Below are 19,318 nucleotides of genomic sequence, written 5' to 3'. Positions count from 1 at the left end.
CTTACTAAATCCATATATAGTTTTAGAAAACATATTGAAGGGAAACGTTCCAGTCCAAAGATCACTGACACCGCCACCAAAGACTAAAACCTGGTAATCAACCTAATAAAAATGGTGCAGTTTTACATGTTTTTGGACTGGAAAATCGGGTATTCTTAGAAATATCTATTTTATTCTACTTAATACAATCACAGTAAAAAATAGTTTTTGTCTAGTATTTTCTGTAACTAAATTACATTTTCATTTGGATGAAAAAAGAATAGGCAAAATAGTTTTGAGGAAAAGAATAGGAAATATGGGGAAATGGAGTATTTTACAGTGCAAATCGTGACAATAGTAAGGTTCTTGTTAAGAATGTACGAATTAGTAGGATACCAGTAAAAACAAACCCAGAGAAAATGAAAGCTGAAGAGTCAGTTCATGATGAAGATGACATTTCAGAACTCTTGGGAAAAGATGGATTATTCAGTAGATGAGGATTACTCAGTAAATCAGTTTAACTCTTAGGAAGAGGAAAATGCATATTTATACTTCAGGGGCAAAAAGAAATTCCAGATGGGTAAAGAATTAGCTGTAAAAAAGGAACTTGTAACTTAACTTTAAATTTAACTGCAAGGAGATCCAACCAGTCCATTCCAAAGGAGATCAATCCTGGGTGTTCACTGGAAGGACTGATGCTGAAGCTGAAACTCCAGTACTTTGGCCACCTCATGCAACGAGCTGACTCACTGGAAAAGAGTCTGATGCTGGGAAGGATTGGGGGCGGGAGGAGAAGGGGACGACAGAGAATGAGATGGCTGGATGGCATCACCTACTTGATGGACATGAGTTTGAGTGAACTCCGGGATTTGGTGATGGACAGGGAGGCCTGGCGTGCTGTGATGAATGGGGTCGCAAAGAGTCGGACACGACTGAGTGACTGAACTGAACTGAACTGAATTTAACTTAATATGATGAAGGTTTCTTTGGCATGAAAGCAAAAGCAATTATAAAAGATGATTTATTGATTTGACTATTTTTAAAGTTTGTGTTCAATCTCACTAGCATTTAAGTAGTTGAAACAACTATTTGTAAAATTTGGTGGGATTTTTTTAAAAAACACTACAAATAAAGATGAGAGTATATGAAGTGGTTTGGGGAGTTTTATGCCTTAAAATGAGGGGATTATTTCTAAAGGGCAGATTAATTGTATATATCAAATATCTTAACTCACTTACCCAGAAATTTTTCTTCTAGGGAGTTTATCCCAAGGAAACCACCAGAAATAACCAAAAAGATTCCCTCAAGGATGTCTGTCACAGTTTTCTTTCTTTTCCTTTTTGGCCTTCCCTCCTTTCTGTTTTGTTGTTTTTGTTTGCTTTTGCTTTTCTATAGTTCTCTACAATAAGCACCTCTTACTTTCATGATTAAAAGTATGTCACTTGGTTTTTGGAATAATTTGAGATTATTCCAGAGTAATAAGCCCCTGATAATGTTTTTAAACCTCTTTAGCAACACTTCATTCTTTCTGGGTCTCTACCAAGTTCTTCTAAGGAGCAGTCTTTTCAGGATTTGTTTAGTAGGTGACGTTTACCTAAAAAGATTGAAGTGATGTGTGGTAATTTGTCTTAAATCACAAGTAAATTTTCGGTGGATCCTAAATTATTTTGTAAGAATGTCATTCAGTTCAATTCAGTTCAGTCGCTCAGTTGTGTCCACTCTTTGCGACCCCATGAATCATAGCACGCCTGGCCTCCCTGTCGATCACCAACTCCCGGAGTTCACTCAAACTCATGTCCATCAAGTCGGTGATGCCATCCAGCCATCTCATTCTCTGTCGTCCCCTTCTCCTCCCGTCCCCAATCCTTCCCAGCATCAGACTCTTTTCCAGTGAGTCAACTCGTCACATGAGGTGGCCAAAGTATTGGAGTTTCAGCTTTAGCATCAGTCCTTCCAGTGAACACCCAGGATTGATCTCCTTTGGAATGGACTGGTTGGATCTCCTTGCAGTCCAAGGGACTCTCAAGAGTCTTCTCCAGCACCACAGTTCAAAAGCATCATTAAGCCCTTCTAATTCAAGGCTGGTGATGACTTGTCAATGAACTCTGACAGAATTTCCTTCTGGGTTACCTAGTAGCACAGAGCTGCTAGACTGGTGCAGAGGACTACGTGGCTGTCCCTCACAGGAGGTTTTCTTTAATCCCATTAACAAAGAGAGGAGATTTTATTGTTATTTCCTGAAAAGGTGGGATTTCATGTTGTCTTTTTGCAAGAGATCATCATAGATAAAAGGAAAATAGTAATTGACTCACTTTAAAAGGCAGAAAAGAGTATAATCTATTTTTAACTTGCTAAAATATGCTTTTGATGCCTAAGTAGGGGGAAAAGAAATCTCAGTTGATCTGGAATATCTTATTTTTTCACAATAATGGATAAATAATGGATTTTTATAATAACCTTTGAAAGGCAACTAGTAATTAATACCTTTTTGTTTTTATGTCTATTTATGTAATCCATAGATGAACAGAATATAAGGACAAAGAAAATTATATTGGTTAAATCACTAAATAAATTGAAAAGTAACCTTATAGTTGAAATAGGGGAAAAAATTATGGCCATCTACTACGAACAAAGCTAGTGGTGGTGATGGAATTCCAGTTGAGCTATTTCAAGTCTTGAAAGATGATGCTGTGAAAGTGCTGCACTCAATATGCCAGCAGATTTGGAAAACTCAGCAGTGGCCACAGGACTGGAAGAGGTCAGTCTTCATTCCAATCCCAAAGAAAGGCAATGCCAAAGAATGCTCAAACTACCGCACAATTGCACTCATCTCACACGCTAGTAAAGTCATGCTCAAAATTCTCCAAGCCAGGCTTCAGCAGTATGTAAACCGTGAACTCCCAGATGTTCAAGCAGGTTTTAGAAAAGGCAGAGGCACCAGAGATCAAATTGCCAACATCCGCTGGATCATGGAGAAAGCAAGAGAGTTTCAGAAAAACATCTATTTCTGCTTCATTGACTATGCCAAAGCCTTTGACTGTGTGGATCACAATAAACTGTGGAACATTCTGAAAGAGATGGGAATCCCAGACCACCTGACCTGCCTCTTGAGAAACCTGTATGCAGGTCAGGAAGCAACAGTTAGAACCGGTCATGGAACAACAGACTGGTTCCAAATAGGAAAAGGAGTGCGTCAAGGTTGTATATTGTCACCTTGCTTATTTAACTTATATGCAGAGTACATCATGAGGAACGCTGGGCTGGAAGAAGCACAAGCTGGAATCAAGATTGCTGGGAGAAATATCAATAACCTCAGATATGCAGATGACACTACCCTTATGGCAGAAAGTGAAGAGGAACTCAAAAGCCTCTTGATGAAAGTGAAAGAGGAGAGTGAAAAGGTTGGCTTGAAGCTCAACATTCAGAAAACAAAGATCATGGCATCTGGTCCCATCACTTCATGGGAAATAGATGGAAAAACAGTGGAAACAGTGTCAGACTTTGTTTTTTTGGGCTCCAAAATCACTGCAGATGCTGATTGCAGCCATGAAATTAAAAGACGCTTGCTCCTTGGAAGGAAAGTTATGACCAACCTTGATAGTATATTAAAAAGCAGAGACATTACTTTGCCGACCAAGGTCCGTCTAGTCAAGGCAATGGTTTTTCCCGTGGTCATGTATGGATGTGAGAGTTGGACTGTGAAGAAAGCTGATCGCCGAAGAATCGATGCTTTTGAACTGTGGTGTTGGAGAAGACTCTTGAGAGTCCCTTATACTGCAAGGAGATCCAACCAGTCCATTCTAAAGGAGATCAATCCTGGATGTTCATTGGAGGGACTGATGCTAAAGCTGAAACTCCAATACTTTGGCCACCTCATGAGACGAGTTGACTCACTGGAAAAGACTCTGATGCTGGGAAAGGTTGGGGGCGGGAGGAGAAGGGGACGGCGGAGAATGAGATGGCTGGATGGCATCACCGACTCTATGGACATGAGTTTGAGTGTACTCCGGGAGTTGGTGATGGACAGGGAGGCCTGGCGTGCTGTGATTCATGGGGTCGCGGAGAGTCGGACACGACTGAGCGACTGAACTGAACTGAACTGAACCTTATAGTTGAAATAGGGGAAAAAATTATGGCCATCTTGGCTTTAACATCTTTAAAATTTTTACTTTGAAAACTTTGTTTTTCCTCATACCTTCTAAAGATTATTTCTTTTATTATCCAACATTTCCAGCTAGCTGACTTCAGCTCTTCCCAAATCTACAGACATCCTAATTTTGAGCCATTATATAATGAAAACATTGGTTGTAATTTCCTTAGGTCTTCAGTTCTTAGTTGCCCTTCTTACTACAGATCTTTACACTGTAGCTCATGGTTATAATTTGCATAAATGAAATTCATATTTATGAGTACAGATTCTGAAGCAACTGACAGGTGCAAGGTTGTCTACCATGCCAGTTTATTGTTTGTTGTGTTATTTAAAAGAGAGCTGCTCTCAATGTTTTAAAGAAGAATGCGTGCTGTGGTTGAATTGGAAGTCAAATTCTAAAACTAAATTCCTTTTGTAGTTTTTTACGTTTTTGCTTCTGTGTGTAATATGGAAATGCTGGCGGTGGGGGTCAGCTGTGGGGCTCTCAGGATTCTGTCCACTGGTGAATCCTCAGTATCGCCCCCTCCTCTCTCGGGCTCTGTTCCAGGGAATGCACGAGCTGCTGGCTCCTATTGTCTTCACCCTCCACTGTGACCACCAGGCCTTTCTCCATGCCAGTGAGTCTGCGCAGCCAAGGCAAGTTTTTATGGGAGCTCCATCTATTTTTCAGCCCTGTGGTAATCTTTTTTTTAACCTCAACACCTTTTCCATTGAAGATTTTGTAAATTGTAAGCATTTGTTTGTGGTTCATGTGACTGAACCACTTAGTAATTGTAATCATATTTCAGCTATGGGGAAACTTGGAATTCTAAATATTTTTGCAAGTCTTAGAGCTGCATCAAAGGAAGACACATATCTAACGGACCAAGAAGAGATTTTTGTTTCAATGGCGAAGTGCTAACAGTTGTTAATATGCATACATCCCATCCTACAGTGACCCCTTCTCTCTCACTAAGCTCTAAGAGAACCTGTTCAGAGAAGTATTCTGTCCTCCCCACACCCAGCTCAGTTCAGTTCATAAACAGAATAGTTTCACAAAGAACCCCAATTTAAAGAAACCCAAAGGACTTACCATGTTTTTTAGATACATTATTATTTTCAGCAGATAACTTCAGTAATTGTATTTAACTTAGGCTGATTGTTAGAATTTATTTTCTAACTTAAGATACCCTCACTAAGGCAAGAGAAGCAGCCAGGAGGCGTCTTGGGAATGGAGAGCCTAGGGACTGTAAACCATCAGGAAGGTTCACAGGCTGGCCCCTCTCTGTGCAGGAAACAGAGAATTAGCAGTAGCATTTCATCTGTTTGTGCCTGCAATCTTTATTAATCAAAAGTAGCCATCCATTTTCCTGAACATATATTAGGGCATTTGTCAAATCAACTTTAGGTTATTGTATCGTAGGTTCGTATTTTCTAGCTCCTTGGAGTTTTTCCTGTTACAATGGATGTATTGGAGAATTTCTTGAATCTGACTGTAATAACCATATCTTAATTGCCGTACTCTAAAGTATGATAAGGATGCGATTAGTATTGAGATCCTGTTCTCATGCCAGTTTTATCTTTTTAATAATGTATATGCAGACTATACTTCATAGAAAAATATACACGATTGAAAGTAGCTTTTTAAACGGCTTTTAAATGAGTTGGGCATGCTTCTGTAAGAGTTTCAGTCCTTTATAAAGTAAAAGCAGCACGAACATAGATTTGGAGGAGGCCACTGATTGACACTAAAACATTAGAAGTAGAAGCCATTGAAGGAAAATAAATCAATGTTTTGATATGGGATATATGACGAGTAATTACATATTTTCTTATTGGACAAGTGATGGATTGTGTGGAGCAATCAGTTGATTCTAGATCAGGCACATTCAAAGAATGTATTGTCACATTCAGCATTTGTTATTTGGAATAATTAGTTAGATCACTGTGGTAGAGACAGCGAACTAATTTGTTTTCTATCTTTATAGAAAAAAACATTTCATATGTTAATGGAATTGCTCTTTTTATTTAAAAAAGGCTAATTTTTTTCATTTACACATTATATAAAAGTTGGCTTATGAGTATAGAATAAGGCAACCTCTGCATCTTTTTCAATTAAAAAATTACACATTCTGATTGCTTGTATTGCTATTTTAAGTGAGGAAATGAAAACTCTCCTGAACCCTGAATATCTGGAACATGATGCCTAGTAAGTAGAAAAACTTTTCTGTTATTTTTATTTTTATGCTATTTTTACCTTAATGAAGATTTAACTTTAGCATTATATTATTTTTCTGATTTTTAGTGCAATGTTCTCACAGCTTATGGAAACTGCTGAACCTTGGTTTTCTACTTTTGAGCATGATGGGCAAAAGGTAATTATAGTACAAATATTTTCAATGTAATTGAGGGAACAAATGATTTCAGTAAATAAAAGTGTAAAATCAGAGAACAAAAGCCATTATTATCACTATAAAAACAAAAATATAAAAATGCCTGTGAAATAAGTTTGAACTGGGGTTCTAAATCATGCCTCTAATTATTGACAGATTTACAAAGGTAATATAAAACTATTCATGTAAATAAAATAGAAATTTTCTTTCATATGTGTGTATATTATGCATGCAATATAATTTCTTAAACATTGCTATAAATTTTGAATGAGCAGTGATTTATCTACTTGATCTCCGCTATCCTGGTGAGTAGACAGGCCCTGAAGTGTGTCAGTAGACTGCATCAAGTAGGTTGTTTTACTAATGCATCACTGAACTGAATTTACATCTTTAGCGTCAATAATATCTATCCTTACTCTCTCTCACCTTTATTCTTTAACTGTAATTTTTGTGAAATGACATACCATAGTATTCACCTTTTTAAAGTGTACAATTTAGAGGTTTTTTAATAGATTCACAGGGTTGGTGCATACATGTCCACTTTCTAACTTCAAACCATTTCAGCACCCTAGAAGGAAATCCTGTCCCCACTAGCAGTCACTCCTCATTTCCCGCTCCCCAGAACATGCGGCGTCACTGATCTATCCCCTTTGCCTTTGAACTTGCTGTTCTGGACCTTGCGTGTAAATGAAACCATACCATATGCGACCTTTGTGACTGTCTGTTTTGACTAGTGTTTACTGTTCAGGATGTAGCATGTGTCAGTACTTCATCCCTTTTCATAGCTAAATAATGTTTCCTTGCATACATATATGTCACATTTTATTTTTCCATATGTCGGTTGGTAGACATTTGGGTTCTTTTCACTTTTTAACTATTAAAAATAATGTTGCTCTGAACATTTTTGTACAAACTTTTTATGAACATATGTTTTCATTTCTCTTGGCATATCTCTAGGAGTGGAACTGCCAAATTAGCTGTCATTTTAAACAAATATATATGCTAACTTAGGGATCATTCTGGCCTTTTCATTGTTATTGCACAATATTGGGGAAATTGCAAATTATTCTGACAAGGTCTGTTGTGTTAAGAGTTTTGGGTATATTATTTTCTATATGACTAATTTCTTTTATATTAGTATAATTGAATGCATTCTGGTTAGAAACCATGAATTACTCAGTTCTTTCACTTTATCTCTTAGCCAATGATATGGATAACTAATGCTTTTTATGCCTTTGGTCGAGGTCAGGACGAACTACTGCCTGCAGGCCAATTTGGCCTGCCATCTGTTTTTGTATAGCTTGTGAGTTAAAAATGGCTTGTACATTATTAAATGGTTGAAAAAATATCAAAAGAGAAATAATATTTTGTGACATGTAAATTACATGGAACTCGAATTTCCATGTCCATAAAAAAAGTTTTGATACAGCCATGCCTATTTGTTTACTTATTGTCTTCAGCTGCTTTCTCATTACAAAGGCAGAGGTGGGTGATTGCAGCATGGACTATGTGGCTTGGAAAGCCTCAAACATTTACCATTTTTACAGAGAAAGTTTGTCAAGCCCTAGCCTAAGTGATAAAGTCTTCCTCCAGCAATATATCACCATGCTCTATTGTGTAATGATTATTAGAGGGGAAGCATGCTGTAAGCACATGTAATGGACAGTATATTTCAGCAGGCCATTTGGTAGAGACAGACTTGTGTGAACATCAGATTTTGAGCAGGGTATGTGAATACATTTAATTATCGGCCTCATGATCGTTTCACACAGTGCTCATTTTGTGTTTTATAACTGATTCAGAGTATCTGAGAAATTGAAAGATAAAATGTGAGGGCTGCCAGTTTTTACTTTTACTTATCCACGTTGCTTTCACTGAGTCATATGAAAATGGCTAAGACTACACAGAGACACTTAGAGAACACAAAGATATGACCTCTGAGAATCTGTATCCGTTACTTGTGTGTATCCATGCATCATGTGTCCCTAAAAAGCGTATCTTGTGAACCCCTTTCCATCCTACCCTCTGTCTTCTATTTCACGATTCTGTCATCTTTTAAGGAAGAAGGTTGAGAACTTAATATATCCCTCCGTCAGGTGTTCTGATTCCATGGAAAATTCGGTTGTATCACAGCGCACACCGCCTCGTTCAGCGGCGTTCCTTTTATAAGCCTTTCATGATGAAGGAAGCAGTGTGTTGGTTTGCATAGTGGTGTGAAACCATTATCTCACTGTGCTGCTCACTTTGCGGCCTGGTGCTGATCTGTGAAACACACTTTGCATGCCGCTAATAAGTGGTGAGAAAGGTTCTCTCGTTTTATTGGTAGTTGTGTTTGTCTCATCACGTGAGATGAGGCAGTCACAGCGTTATGTTAAATGTAGGTAGCATTCTTGATCATAAGAAATCCTGAAGCTAACTGTTTTACATTAACTCTGTCTTTATTGTTTCAGTTTTCCTATTAGATATGCTGTGCTGTTTAGCATTTAAATGACCAGAGAGATTGCTTTCAAGTTTTATAAACTTAAGAGATTTTATTATAGTCGGTTGGTGCAAATGTAATTGCGGTTTCTAACTAGGAATTTTAAATCATTATAATTAGGGTCAAACACAACTTTATTCATCAAAGGAACCATTACAGAGAAGGCAATGGCACCCCACTCCAGTACTCTTGCCTGAAGAATCCCATGGATGGAGAAACCTGGTAGGCTGTAGTCCATGGAGTCGCTAACAGTTGGACATGACTGAGCGACTTCACTTTCACTTTTCACGTTCATGCATTGGAGAAAGAAATGGCAACCCACTCCAGTGTTCTTGGCTGGAGAATCCCAGGGACGGGGGATCCTGGTGGGCTGCCATCTATGGGGTCGCACAGAGTTGGACACGACTTAAGCGACTTAGCAGCAGCAGCAGGAACCATTAAAATCAGCACATCTTTGCCAACAAATGTTTGTTTATTTCTGTAGCATAAAAATCCATACCTTGGGATTCAGCAAACCCATGGAAAGCATTTTCTGCCTTCTGCTTCTGTGGAAGCATTTTCCTTGCAAAGAATCGTTGAGATGGTTGATGAAGTGGTAGTCCGTTGGTGAGAGGTCAAGTGAATATGGCGGGTGAGGCAAAATTTCCTAGTCCAATTCACTCCACTTTTGAAGCTCTGGTTGTGTGGCATGCAGTTGGGCATGATGGTGGAGAAGAATTGGGCCCTTTCTGTTGACCAGTACTTGCTGCAAGCGTTGTAATTTTTGGTGCATCTCATTGATTTACTGAGCATACTTCTCAGATATAATGATTGCACCAGGATTCAAAAAGCTGTAGTGGATCAGACTGGCAGCAGACCACCAAACAGTGACCATGACCTTTTTTTGGTGCAGGTTTGGCTTTGGAAAGTGCTTGGAGCTTCTTCTCGGTCCATCCACTGAGCTGGTCATCTCTGGTTGTCATATAAAATACACTTTTTGTCTCAGAAATGGTTCGTTGTTCCATAGAAAAAGAGAAGACGAAACTTCAGAGTGGTGGATTTTTTTGCTTTGTGGACCACTGATAAGGCACCTGGACTTCCCAGGTGGCAATAGTGTGGTAAAGAACCCACCTGCCAATGCTGGAGACGTAAGAGAAATGGGTTGGTTGGTCATTGTCGACTTCTGATGGCCAGCCAGTATGCCCTCATCATCAAGGCCCTCATCTCCTTTGCAAAACTTCTTGAACCTCCACTGTGCTGTATGTTCATTCGCAGTTCCTGGGCCAAATGCACTGTTGATGTTGCGAGTTGTCTTCACTGCTTTACAACTCATTTTTAACTCGAATAAGAAAATCAATCAAATTTGCTTTTTGTCTTAACATCATTTCCGTGTGTGTGTGCTCATTTGTGTCTGATTCTTTGTGGCCTCGTGGACTGTAGTCTACCAGGCTCCTCTGTCCATGGAATTTTCTAGGCAAGAATACTGGAGCAGGTTGCCATTATCTCCAGGGGATGGATCTTCCCGATCCAGGGATTGAACCCGGGTATCCTGCATCTCCTGCACTGGTAGATGGATTCTTTACCACTAGCGCCACCTGTGAAGTCTTTATTCCTGTCATTTCCTTAGACTAAAATGAAATATATGTAAATATCCAGCAAATAATGTCATTAGCATAAAAACATAAAGTGAGAAAGACACATTAAAATAATGTATACCATAACCATATTTATTTAAATATATATCAAATGGCAGAGTTCAATAATGCAAAACTGAAAATACTTCTGCACCAACCTAATGAAGTATTCTGTTAGGGGAAATGTTTTTAAGTTAAAGTATCCTGTTATTTGAAGAGAGTATACTGGATGTTACAAAATCAGAAAGAAGAGTTTTGGATATACTATTTTTATAGTAAATGATGGCAATATGGAGGTTTCCCTTTCTCTTTTATATACAAATTAGCAATGAGTTGAGCTCTGAATATTAGTGTGGTCTTCTGACCTTTGGTAGAAGGTCCGAAGGGCTGTGCTGCATTTTCAGACTTGACATGATCCTGGCAGCCAGATGGAGCCCCCCCGTAAGCTTCCTCTGTCCTCACACAAGCGGCTGCCCTCCTCGCTCCTGTGCTGTCTGCGGCCCTGCCCAGCCGTGACTCTAGGGAGAACTCCAGGCTTTGTTTCTGTGTAGTTCTTTCTTCCAAATGGTGCAGGCAAGAACTTTACCTTCTTTATGTCGCTGAATCTGGTCCAGTGACAAAAAGCTGATAACTCCGTTTAGAGATCTCACAGTTTAGGAGGCAGAGAAGTAGCAAAGCAGGGAAGATGGACTGAACTGGCACTGGACACTTGAGCCAAATCTCACAGTACTCGTGGGGGCCCATCAGGGGAAACGCTGGGAGGGATGCTTCACGTAGAGAATGGCAGACCAGGGTTTCTGCAAGCACAGTGAGAGCAGGCTGACCATGTGAGGGAAAGCCTGCCAACCTGGCTAAAGAATTTGGATTGTTTTGTTTTTCCTGGAGTGAAAATAGTGAGGAGCTCTTAAAAATGTCTAAGGAGGGACTCTGCCATCTTGTGACTTGTATGAAAAGACAAAAAGATAGGACACTGAAAGATAAACTCGCCAGGTCAGTAGGTGCCCAGTATGCTACTAGAGAAGAGTAGAGAAATAAGTCCAGAAAGAATGAAGAGGCTGAGCCAAAGTGAAAACAACGCCCAGTTGTGGACGTGTCGGGTGATGGAAATAAAGTCCGATGCTGTAAAGAACAATATTGCATAGGAACCTGGAATGTTAGGTCTATGAATCAAGGTAAATTGAAGTGGTCAAACAGGAGATGGCAAGAGTGAACATGGACATTTTAGGAATCAGTAAACTAAAATGGATAGAAATTTGCGAATTTAATTCAGATGACTGTTACAGCTACAACTGTGGGCAAGGATCCCACAGAAGAAATGGAGTAGCCTTCATAGTCAACAGAAGAGTCTGAAATGCAGTACTTGGGTGCAGTCTCAGGAACAACAGAATAATCTGTTTATTTCCAAGGCAAGTCATTCAACATAACAGTAATTCAAGTCTATGCCCCAACCACTAATGCCAACGAAGCTGAAGTTGAACAGTTCTATGAAGACCAACAAGAGCTTCTAAAACTAACACCCAAAAAAGATGTCCTTTGCATCACTGGAGACTAGAAGGCAAAAGTAGGAAGTCAAGAGATACCTGGAGTAACAGGCAAATTTGGCCTGGGAGTACAAAATGAAGCAGGGCAAAGGATAACAGAGTTTTGCCAAGAGAACACACCGGTCATAGCAAACACCCTCTTCCAGCAACAGGAGAAGACTCTACACATGGACGTTACCAGGTTATACCAAAATCAGATTGATTATATTCTTTGCAGCTGAATATGGAGAAGCTCTATTGCTGCTGCTGCTAAGTTGCGTCAGTCTTGTCCAACTCTGTGCGACCCCATAGACAGCAGCCCACCAGGCTCCTCCATCCCTGGGCTTCTCCAGGCAAGAGTACTGGAGTGGGTTGCCATTGCCTTCTCCAGGAGAAGCTCTATACAGTCAGTGAAAACAAGACTGGGAGCTGACTGTGGCTCAGTTCATGAACTCCATATTGCAAAACTCATAGTTAAATTGAAGAAAGTAGGAAAAACCACTAGACCATTCATATAAGACCTAAATCAAATCCCTTATGATTTTGCAGTAGAAATGACAAACAAATTCTAGGGATTAGATCTGATAGAGTGCCTAAAGAACTATGGCTGAAGGTTTTTAACATTGTACAGGAGGCAGCGATCAAAACCATCCCCAAGAAAAAGAAATGCAAAAAGGCAAAATTGTTGTCTGAGGAGGGCTGACAAAGAGCCTTGAAGAGAAGCTAAAAACAAAGGAGAAGAGGAAAGATATATCCATCTGAATGCAGAATTCTAAAGAATAGCAGGGAGAGATAAGAAAGCCTTCTTCAGTGGTCAACGCCAAGTAATAGAGGCAAACAATAGAATCAGAAAGACTAGAGATCTGTCCAAGAAAATTAGAAATAGCCAGGGAACATTTCATGCAAAGATGGGCACAATAAAGGACAGAAATGGTGTGGACCTAAGAGAAGCAGAAGATAAGAAGAGGTGGCAAGAATACACAGGAGAACTGTACAGAAAAGACCTTCATGAGCCAGATAACCACGATGGTGCGATCCCTCACCTGGAGCCGGACCTCCTGGATGTGAAGTCAGGTGGGCCTTAGGAAGCGTCACTACAAACAGAGTGGGGGTGGGGAAGCCCCAGCTGAGCTGCTTCAGACTCTAACACACGAGGCTGTGATCGCGCTGCGCTCAGTGTGCCAGCAAACGGGGAGACTCAGAAGGGCACAGGACTGGGAAAGCGCAGTCTTCACTCCAGTCCCAAAGAAGGGCAAGGCCAAAGAACGTTCTGACTTCCACACAGTTGCACTCATCTCACACACTAGCAAAGTCATGTTCAAACTTCTCCAAGCCAGGCTTCAATGGTTTGTGAACCAAGACCTTCCAGATGTTCAAGCTGGATTTAGAAAAGGCAGAGGAACCAGAGATCAAATTGCCAACATCTGTTGAATTATAGAAAAAGCAAGAGAGTTCCAGTAAAATATCTCCTTCTGCTTCATTGACTTTGCTAAAGCCTTTGACTGTGTGGATCACATCAAACTGTGGAAAATCCCTGAAGAGATGGGAATACAAGACCTCCTTAACTGCCTCCTGAGAAATCTGCATGCAGGTCAAGAAGCAACAGTTAGAACTGGACATGGAACAAGAGACTGGTTCAAAATTGGGAAAGGAGTACGTCAAGACTGTATATTGTCACCCTGCTTATTTAATTTCTATGCGGAGTATATCATGCAAAATGCCAGACTGGATGAAGCACAAGCTGGAATCAAGATTGCCAGGAAAAACAGCAATAACCTCAGATATGTAGATGCCGCCACCCTTACGGCAGAAAGTGAAGGAGTCTCTTGATGAGGGTAAAAGAGGAGAGTGAAAAAGCTGGCTTAAAACTCAACGTTGAAAAACTAAGATTGTGGCATTAGGTCCCATCACTTCATGGAAAATAGATGGGGAACAATGGAAACAGTGACAGGTTTTATTTTGGGGGGCTGATTTTTTCCCGTGGTCATGTATGGATGTGAGAGTTGGACTGTCAAGAAAGCTGATCGCCGAAGAATCGATGCTTTTGAACTGTGGTGTTGGAGAAGACTCTTGAGAGTCCCTTGGACTGCAAGGAGATCCAACCAGTCCATTCTAAAGGAGATCAATCCTGGGTGTTCATTGGAAGGACTGATGCTAAAGCTGAAACTGCAATACTTTGGCCACCTCATGCGACGAGTTGACTCACTGGAAAAGACTCTGATGCTGGGAAAGGTTGGGGGCGGGAGGAGAAGGGGACGACGGAGAATGAGATGGCTGGATGGCATCACCGACTCTGTGGACATGAGTTTGAGTGAACTCGGGGAGTTGGTGATGGACAGGGAGGCCTGGCGTGCTGTGATTCATGGGGTCGCGGAGAGTCGGACACGACTGAGCGACTGAACTGAACTGAACTGAACTGAAAATCACTGCAGATAGTGACTACAGCCATGAAATTAAAAGACACTTGCTCCTTGAAAACAAAGCTATGACAAACCTAGACAGCATATTAAATAGCAGAGACATTACTTTGCCAACAAAGGTCTGCTAGTTAAGGCTATGGTTTTTCCAGTAGTCATGTATGAATGTGAGAGTTGAACCATAAAGAAAGCTGAGCACCGAAGAATTGATGCTTTTGATCCGTGGTGTTGGAGAAGACTCTTGAGAGTCCCTTGGACTGCAAGGAGATCCAGCCAATCCATCCTAAAGGAAATCAGTTCTGAATATTCATTGGAAGGACTGATGCTGAAGCTGAAGCTCCAATTCTCTGGCCACCTGATGCAAAGAGTGGACTTGCTGGAAAAGACCCTGATGCTGGGAAAGAGGGCAGGCAAAGGGGACAACAAGAGAATGAGGTGATTGGATGTTATTACCAGCTCAGTAACATGAGTTTGAGCAAGCTCCGGGAGTTGGTGATGGACAGGGAGGCCTGGCATGCTGCGGTCCATGGGGTTGCAAAGAGTCGGACACAATGGAGCGACCACACTGAACTGAAGGAGCAACTTCCATTGTGATCCAGTAGTCAGGACTCCATGCTTCCACTGCAGGGGCATGGGCTTGATCCCTGATTGGGTAGTAAGATCCCACATACAGCACAGCATGACCAAAAAGGGAAAAAAATTAAAAGTATAATGAAGGTAATCTGGTACAATCTAATACCTGGGTTAGATCACCAGGCAGTTTGCAAGATGGGTTTAAAACAGGAAGGAAGGAGTAATTCAGTCCCCAAATCAGATTGTTCCAGGCAGAGAAGCAGCATGTACATCGGTCCCCTGAGTGGTTCTGAGGAGCTAACGTTCGGGAACTGGGTGTCCTTCCTGGAGGGTGGCTGCGTCGGGCGTGGGGCAGAGTGAGCATGCGTGTGAGCAGAAGATGACTAGCACCAACGCGGGCCTGCTGGGTGTGCAGCCTGTGGGCTAAGATTCTTCACCATCACTCACGGGCCTGCTGGGTTTTCAGTCTTTGGGCTGAGATTCTTCACCAGCATCCATGGGCCTGTGGGTGTGCAGTCTGTGGGCTAAGATTCTTCACCAGCATTCGTGGGCCTGTGGGTGTGCAGTCTGTGGGCTAAGATTCTTCACCAGCGTTCGTGGGCCTGTGGGTGTGCAGTCTGTGGGCTAAGATTCTTCACCAGCTTTTGTGCCTGTGGCAGGTGGTCTAAAGTTCTAGATATAAATACAGATTAGAAAGTCTGTGGGAAAAGAATTTTGACTGTAGCATTGTGAATGCCTGAGTTCACTCAGAGAATTGTATATAAGTAGAGGTTCACCTGTGGAGAAGGCAATGGCAAGCCACTCCAGTACTTTTGCCTAGAAAATCCCATGGATGGAGGAGCCTGGTGGGCTGCAGTCCATGGGGTCGCTAAGGGTCGGATACGACTGAGCGACTTCACTGTCACTTTTCACTCTCATGCATTGGAGAAGGAAATGGCAACCCACTCCAGTGTTCTTGCCTGGAGAATCCCAGGGACGGGGGAGCCTGGTGGGCTTCCGTCTATGGGGTCACACAGAGTCGGACACGACTGAAGTGACTTAGCAGCAGCAGCAGCAGCAGCAGAGGTTCACCTGACAGCAGAACCATGTGAAGAAGCAGCATTCGTGAAATAGAACTAAGTAAAGGAACTAGAGAAGGAGACTGAGGATGAGTGGTGGGTGGTCACTCAGAGAGGGAACACGGCTGGAGAGAGGTGGACATTGGGGACTGACCGTCAGAAGAAAGGCCACACAGAACTAGGGTGAGTCATCAGGACTGGTGCTGAAGCTGGAGCTCCAGTACGTTGGGCACCTGATGCCAAGAGCTGGCTCACTGGGAAAGACCCTGATGCTGGGAAGGACTGAAGGGAGGAGAAGGGGGCGACAGAGGGTGAGGTGGCTGGAGGGCATCACCGACTCAATGGACATGCATTTGAGCAAGCTCCGGGAGCTGGTGATGGACAGGGAGGCCTGGTGTGTTGCAGTCCATGGGGTCTCAAAGGGTCAGACAGACTGTGCGACTGAACGGACTGACTGATCATCAGACTTGAGGGGGTAGCTAAAGTTTACATGAAAGCATTACACGGAGTTAGAGATCTGTCTTTCTTAGAACAGGGTATGGGGTGGCAGGAAGGGAAGTTGTAATGCCTGTGTAGATTTTTTTCAAGTCAGCTACACTTTTGATCTGGAAAATTTAAAAATCTTTCTAGCTAGCTTTTCTTTTTAAGGTTTTTAAAAAAAAAAAAAAACTGGAGGGTAACTACCCTACAGTGGTGTGCTGGTCTATTCCATACAAAAACATATACATGCCCCCTCCGTCATGAATCTCCTCCCCTCACCTGTCGCCCATTGCCATCCTCTAGTTTGTCACAGAGCACTGTCTGCCCAGCTGTTTAAATTGATCAGAGGACATGCAGAGAAAGCCTTCTTTTTTAGTATTAGTGTACTTTATTTCTTGATTTTTTATTGTTTTAAGAGCTCAAAATTACATGGTTTTCAATTCAGTTCAGTTCAGTCGCTCAGTCGTGTCCGACTCTCCGCGACCCCATGAATCACAGCACGCCAGGCCTCCCTGTCCATCACCAACTCTCGGAGTACACTCAAACTCATGTCCACAGAGTCGGTGATGCCATCCAGCCATCTCATTCTCCGTCGTCCCCTTCTCCTCCCGCCCCCAACCTTTCCCAGCATCAGAGTCTTTTCCAGTGAGTCAACTCGTCGCATGAGGTGGCCAAAGTATTGCAGTTTCAGCTTTAGCATCAGTCCCTACAATGAACATCCAGGATTGATCTCCCTTAGAATGGACTGGTTGGATCTCCTTGCAGTATAAGGGACTCTGAAGAGTCTTCTCCAACACCACAGTTCAAAAGCATCGATTCTTCGGCGATCAGCTTTCTTGACAGTCCAACTCTCACATCCATACATGACCACGGGAAAAACCAGAGCCTTGACTAGACGAACCTTGGTTGGCAAAGTAATGTCTCTGCTTTTTAATATACTATCAAGGTTGGTCATAACTTTCCTTCCAAGGAGCAAGCGTCTTTTAATTTCATGGCTGCAATCAGCATCTGCACTGATTTTGGAGCCAAAAAAAATAAAATCTGACACTGTTTCCACTGTTTTTCCATCTATTTCCCATGAAGTGATGGGACCAGATGCCATGATCTTTGTTTTCTGAATGTTGAGCATCAAGCCAACCTTTTCACTCTCCTCTTTCACTTTCATCAGGAGGCTTTTGAGTTCCTCTTCACTTTCTGCCATAAGGGTGGTGTCATCTGCATATCTGAGGTTATTGATATTTCTCCCAGCAATCTTGATTCCAGCTTGTGCTTCTTCCAGCCCAGCGTTCCTCATGATGTACTCTGCATATAAGTTAAATAAGCAGGGTGACAATATACAACCTTGACGTACACCTTTTCCTATTTGGAACCAGTCTGTTGTTCCATGTATATTTCTAACTGTTGCTTCCTGACCTGCATACAGGTTTCTCAAGAGGCAGGTCAGGTGGTCTGGGATTCCCATCTCTTTCAGAATGTTCCACAGTTTATTGTGATCCACACAGTCAAAGGCTTTGGCATAGTCAATGAAGCAGAAATAGATGTTTTTCTGAAACTCTCTTGCTTTCTCCATGATCCAGCGGATGTTGGCAATTTGATCTCTGGTGCCTCTGCCTTTTCTAAAACCTGCTCGAACATCTGGGAGTTCACGGTTTACATACTGCTGAAGCCTGGCTTGGAGAATTTTGAGCATGACTTTACTAGCATGTGAGATGAGTGCAATTGTGCGGTAGTTTGAACATTCTTTGGCATTGCCTTTCTTTGGGATTGGAATGAAGACTGACCTTTTCCAGTCCTGTGGCCAGCGCTGAGTTTTCCAAATCTGCTGGCATATTGAGTGCAGCACTTTCACAGCATCATCTTTCAGGATTTGAAATAGCTCAACTGGAATTCCATCACCTCCACTAGCTTTGTTCGTAGTGATGCTTTCTAAGGCCCACTTGACTTCACATTCCAAGATGTCTGGCTCTAGGTCAGTGATCACGTTATCGTGACTATCTTGGTCGTGAAGATCTTTTTTGTACAGTTCTTCTGTGTATTCCTGCCACCTCTTCTTAATATCTTCTGCTTCTGTTAGGTCCATACCATTTCTGTCCTTTATCGAGCCCATCTTTGCATGAAATGTTCCCTTGGAATCTCTAATTTTCTTGAAGAGGTCTCTTGTTTTTCCTATTCTGTTGTTTTCCTCTATTTCTTTGCATTGATCACTGAGGAAGTCTTTCTTATCTCTCCTTGCTATTCTTTGGAACTCTGCATTCAGATGCTTATATCTTTCCTTTTCTCCTTTGCTTTTCGCCTCTCTTCTTTTCACAGCTATTTGTAAGGCCTCTTCAGACAGCCATTTCGCTCTTCTGCATTTCTTTTCCATGGGGATGGTCTTGGTCCCTGTCTCCTGTACAATGTCATGAACCTCCGTCCAGAGCTCATCAGGTACTCCATCAATCAGATGTAGTCCCTTAAATCTATTTCTCACTTCCACTGTATAATCATAAGGGATTTGATTGAGGTCATATCTGAATGGTCTAGTGGTTTTCCCTACTTTCTTCTATTTAAGTCTGAATTTCGCAATAAGGAGTTCATGATCTGAGCCACAGTCAGCTCCTGGTCTTGTTTTCGCTAACTGTATACAGCTTCTCCATCTTTGCTTGCAAAGAATATAATCAATCTGATTTCGGTGTTG

General features: G+C 41.8%; 1 protein-coding gene across 17 annotated transcripts in view; it reads left to right on the top strand.

Moving 5' to 3' along the window:
- Positions 1-19,318, top strand: part of TBC1D5 (TBC1 domain family member 5) — a 623,629-nt gene that overhangs the window by 351,993 nt on the left and 252,318 nt on the right. For 16 of the 17 annotated variants that reach the window (XM_088835359.1, XM_088835371.1, XM_088835340.1 and 13 more), the window contains 4 exons: positions 4,677-4,765; positions 6,267-6,317; positions 6,414-6,483; positions 9,101-9,202. In XM_088835359.1, the coding sequence (XP_088691485.1) occupies positions 4,677-4,765; positions 6,267-6,317; positions 6,414-6,483; positions 9,101-9,202 (312 nt within the window). The remainder of the gene's footprint in view (positions 1-4,676; positions 4,766-6,266; positions 6,318-6,413; positions 6,484-9,100; positions 9,203-19,318) is intronic. The other variant, XM_055416924.2, reaches the window with a different exon arrangement.

This window comes from Moschus berezovskii, chromosome 1 (assembly GCF_049115385.1).
Source record: "Moschus berezovskii isolate FMDL1 chromosome 1, NW_MosBer_1.0, whole genome shotgun sequence".
NCBI lineage: Eukaryota > Metazoa > Chordata > Mammalia > Artiodactyla > Moschidae > Moschus > Moschus berezovskii.
The sequence above is the reverse complement of the archived record's forward strand: the minus strand, read 5'-3'. Positions and strand labels throughout refer to the sequence as shown.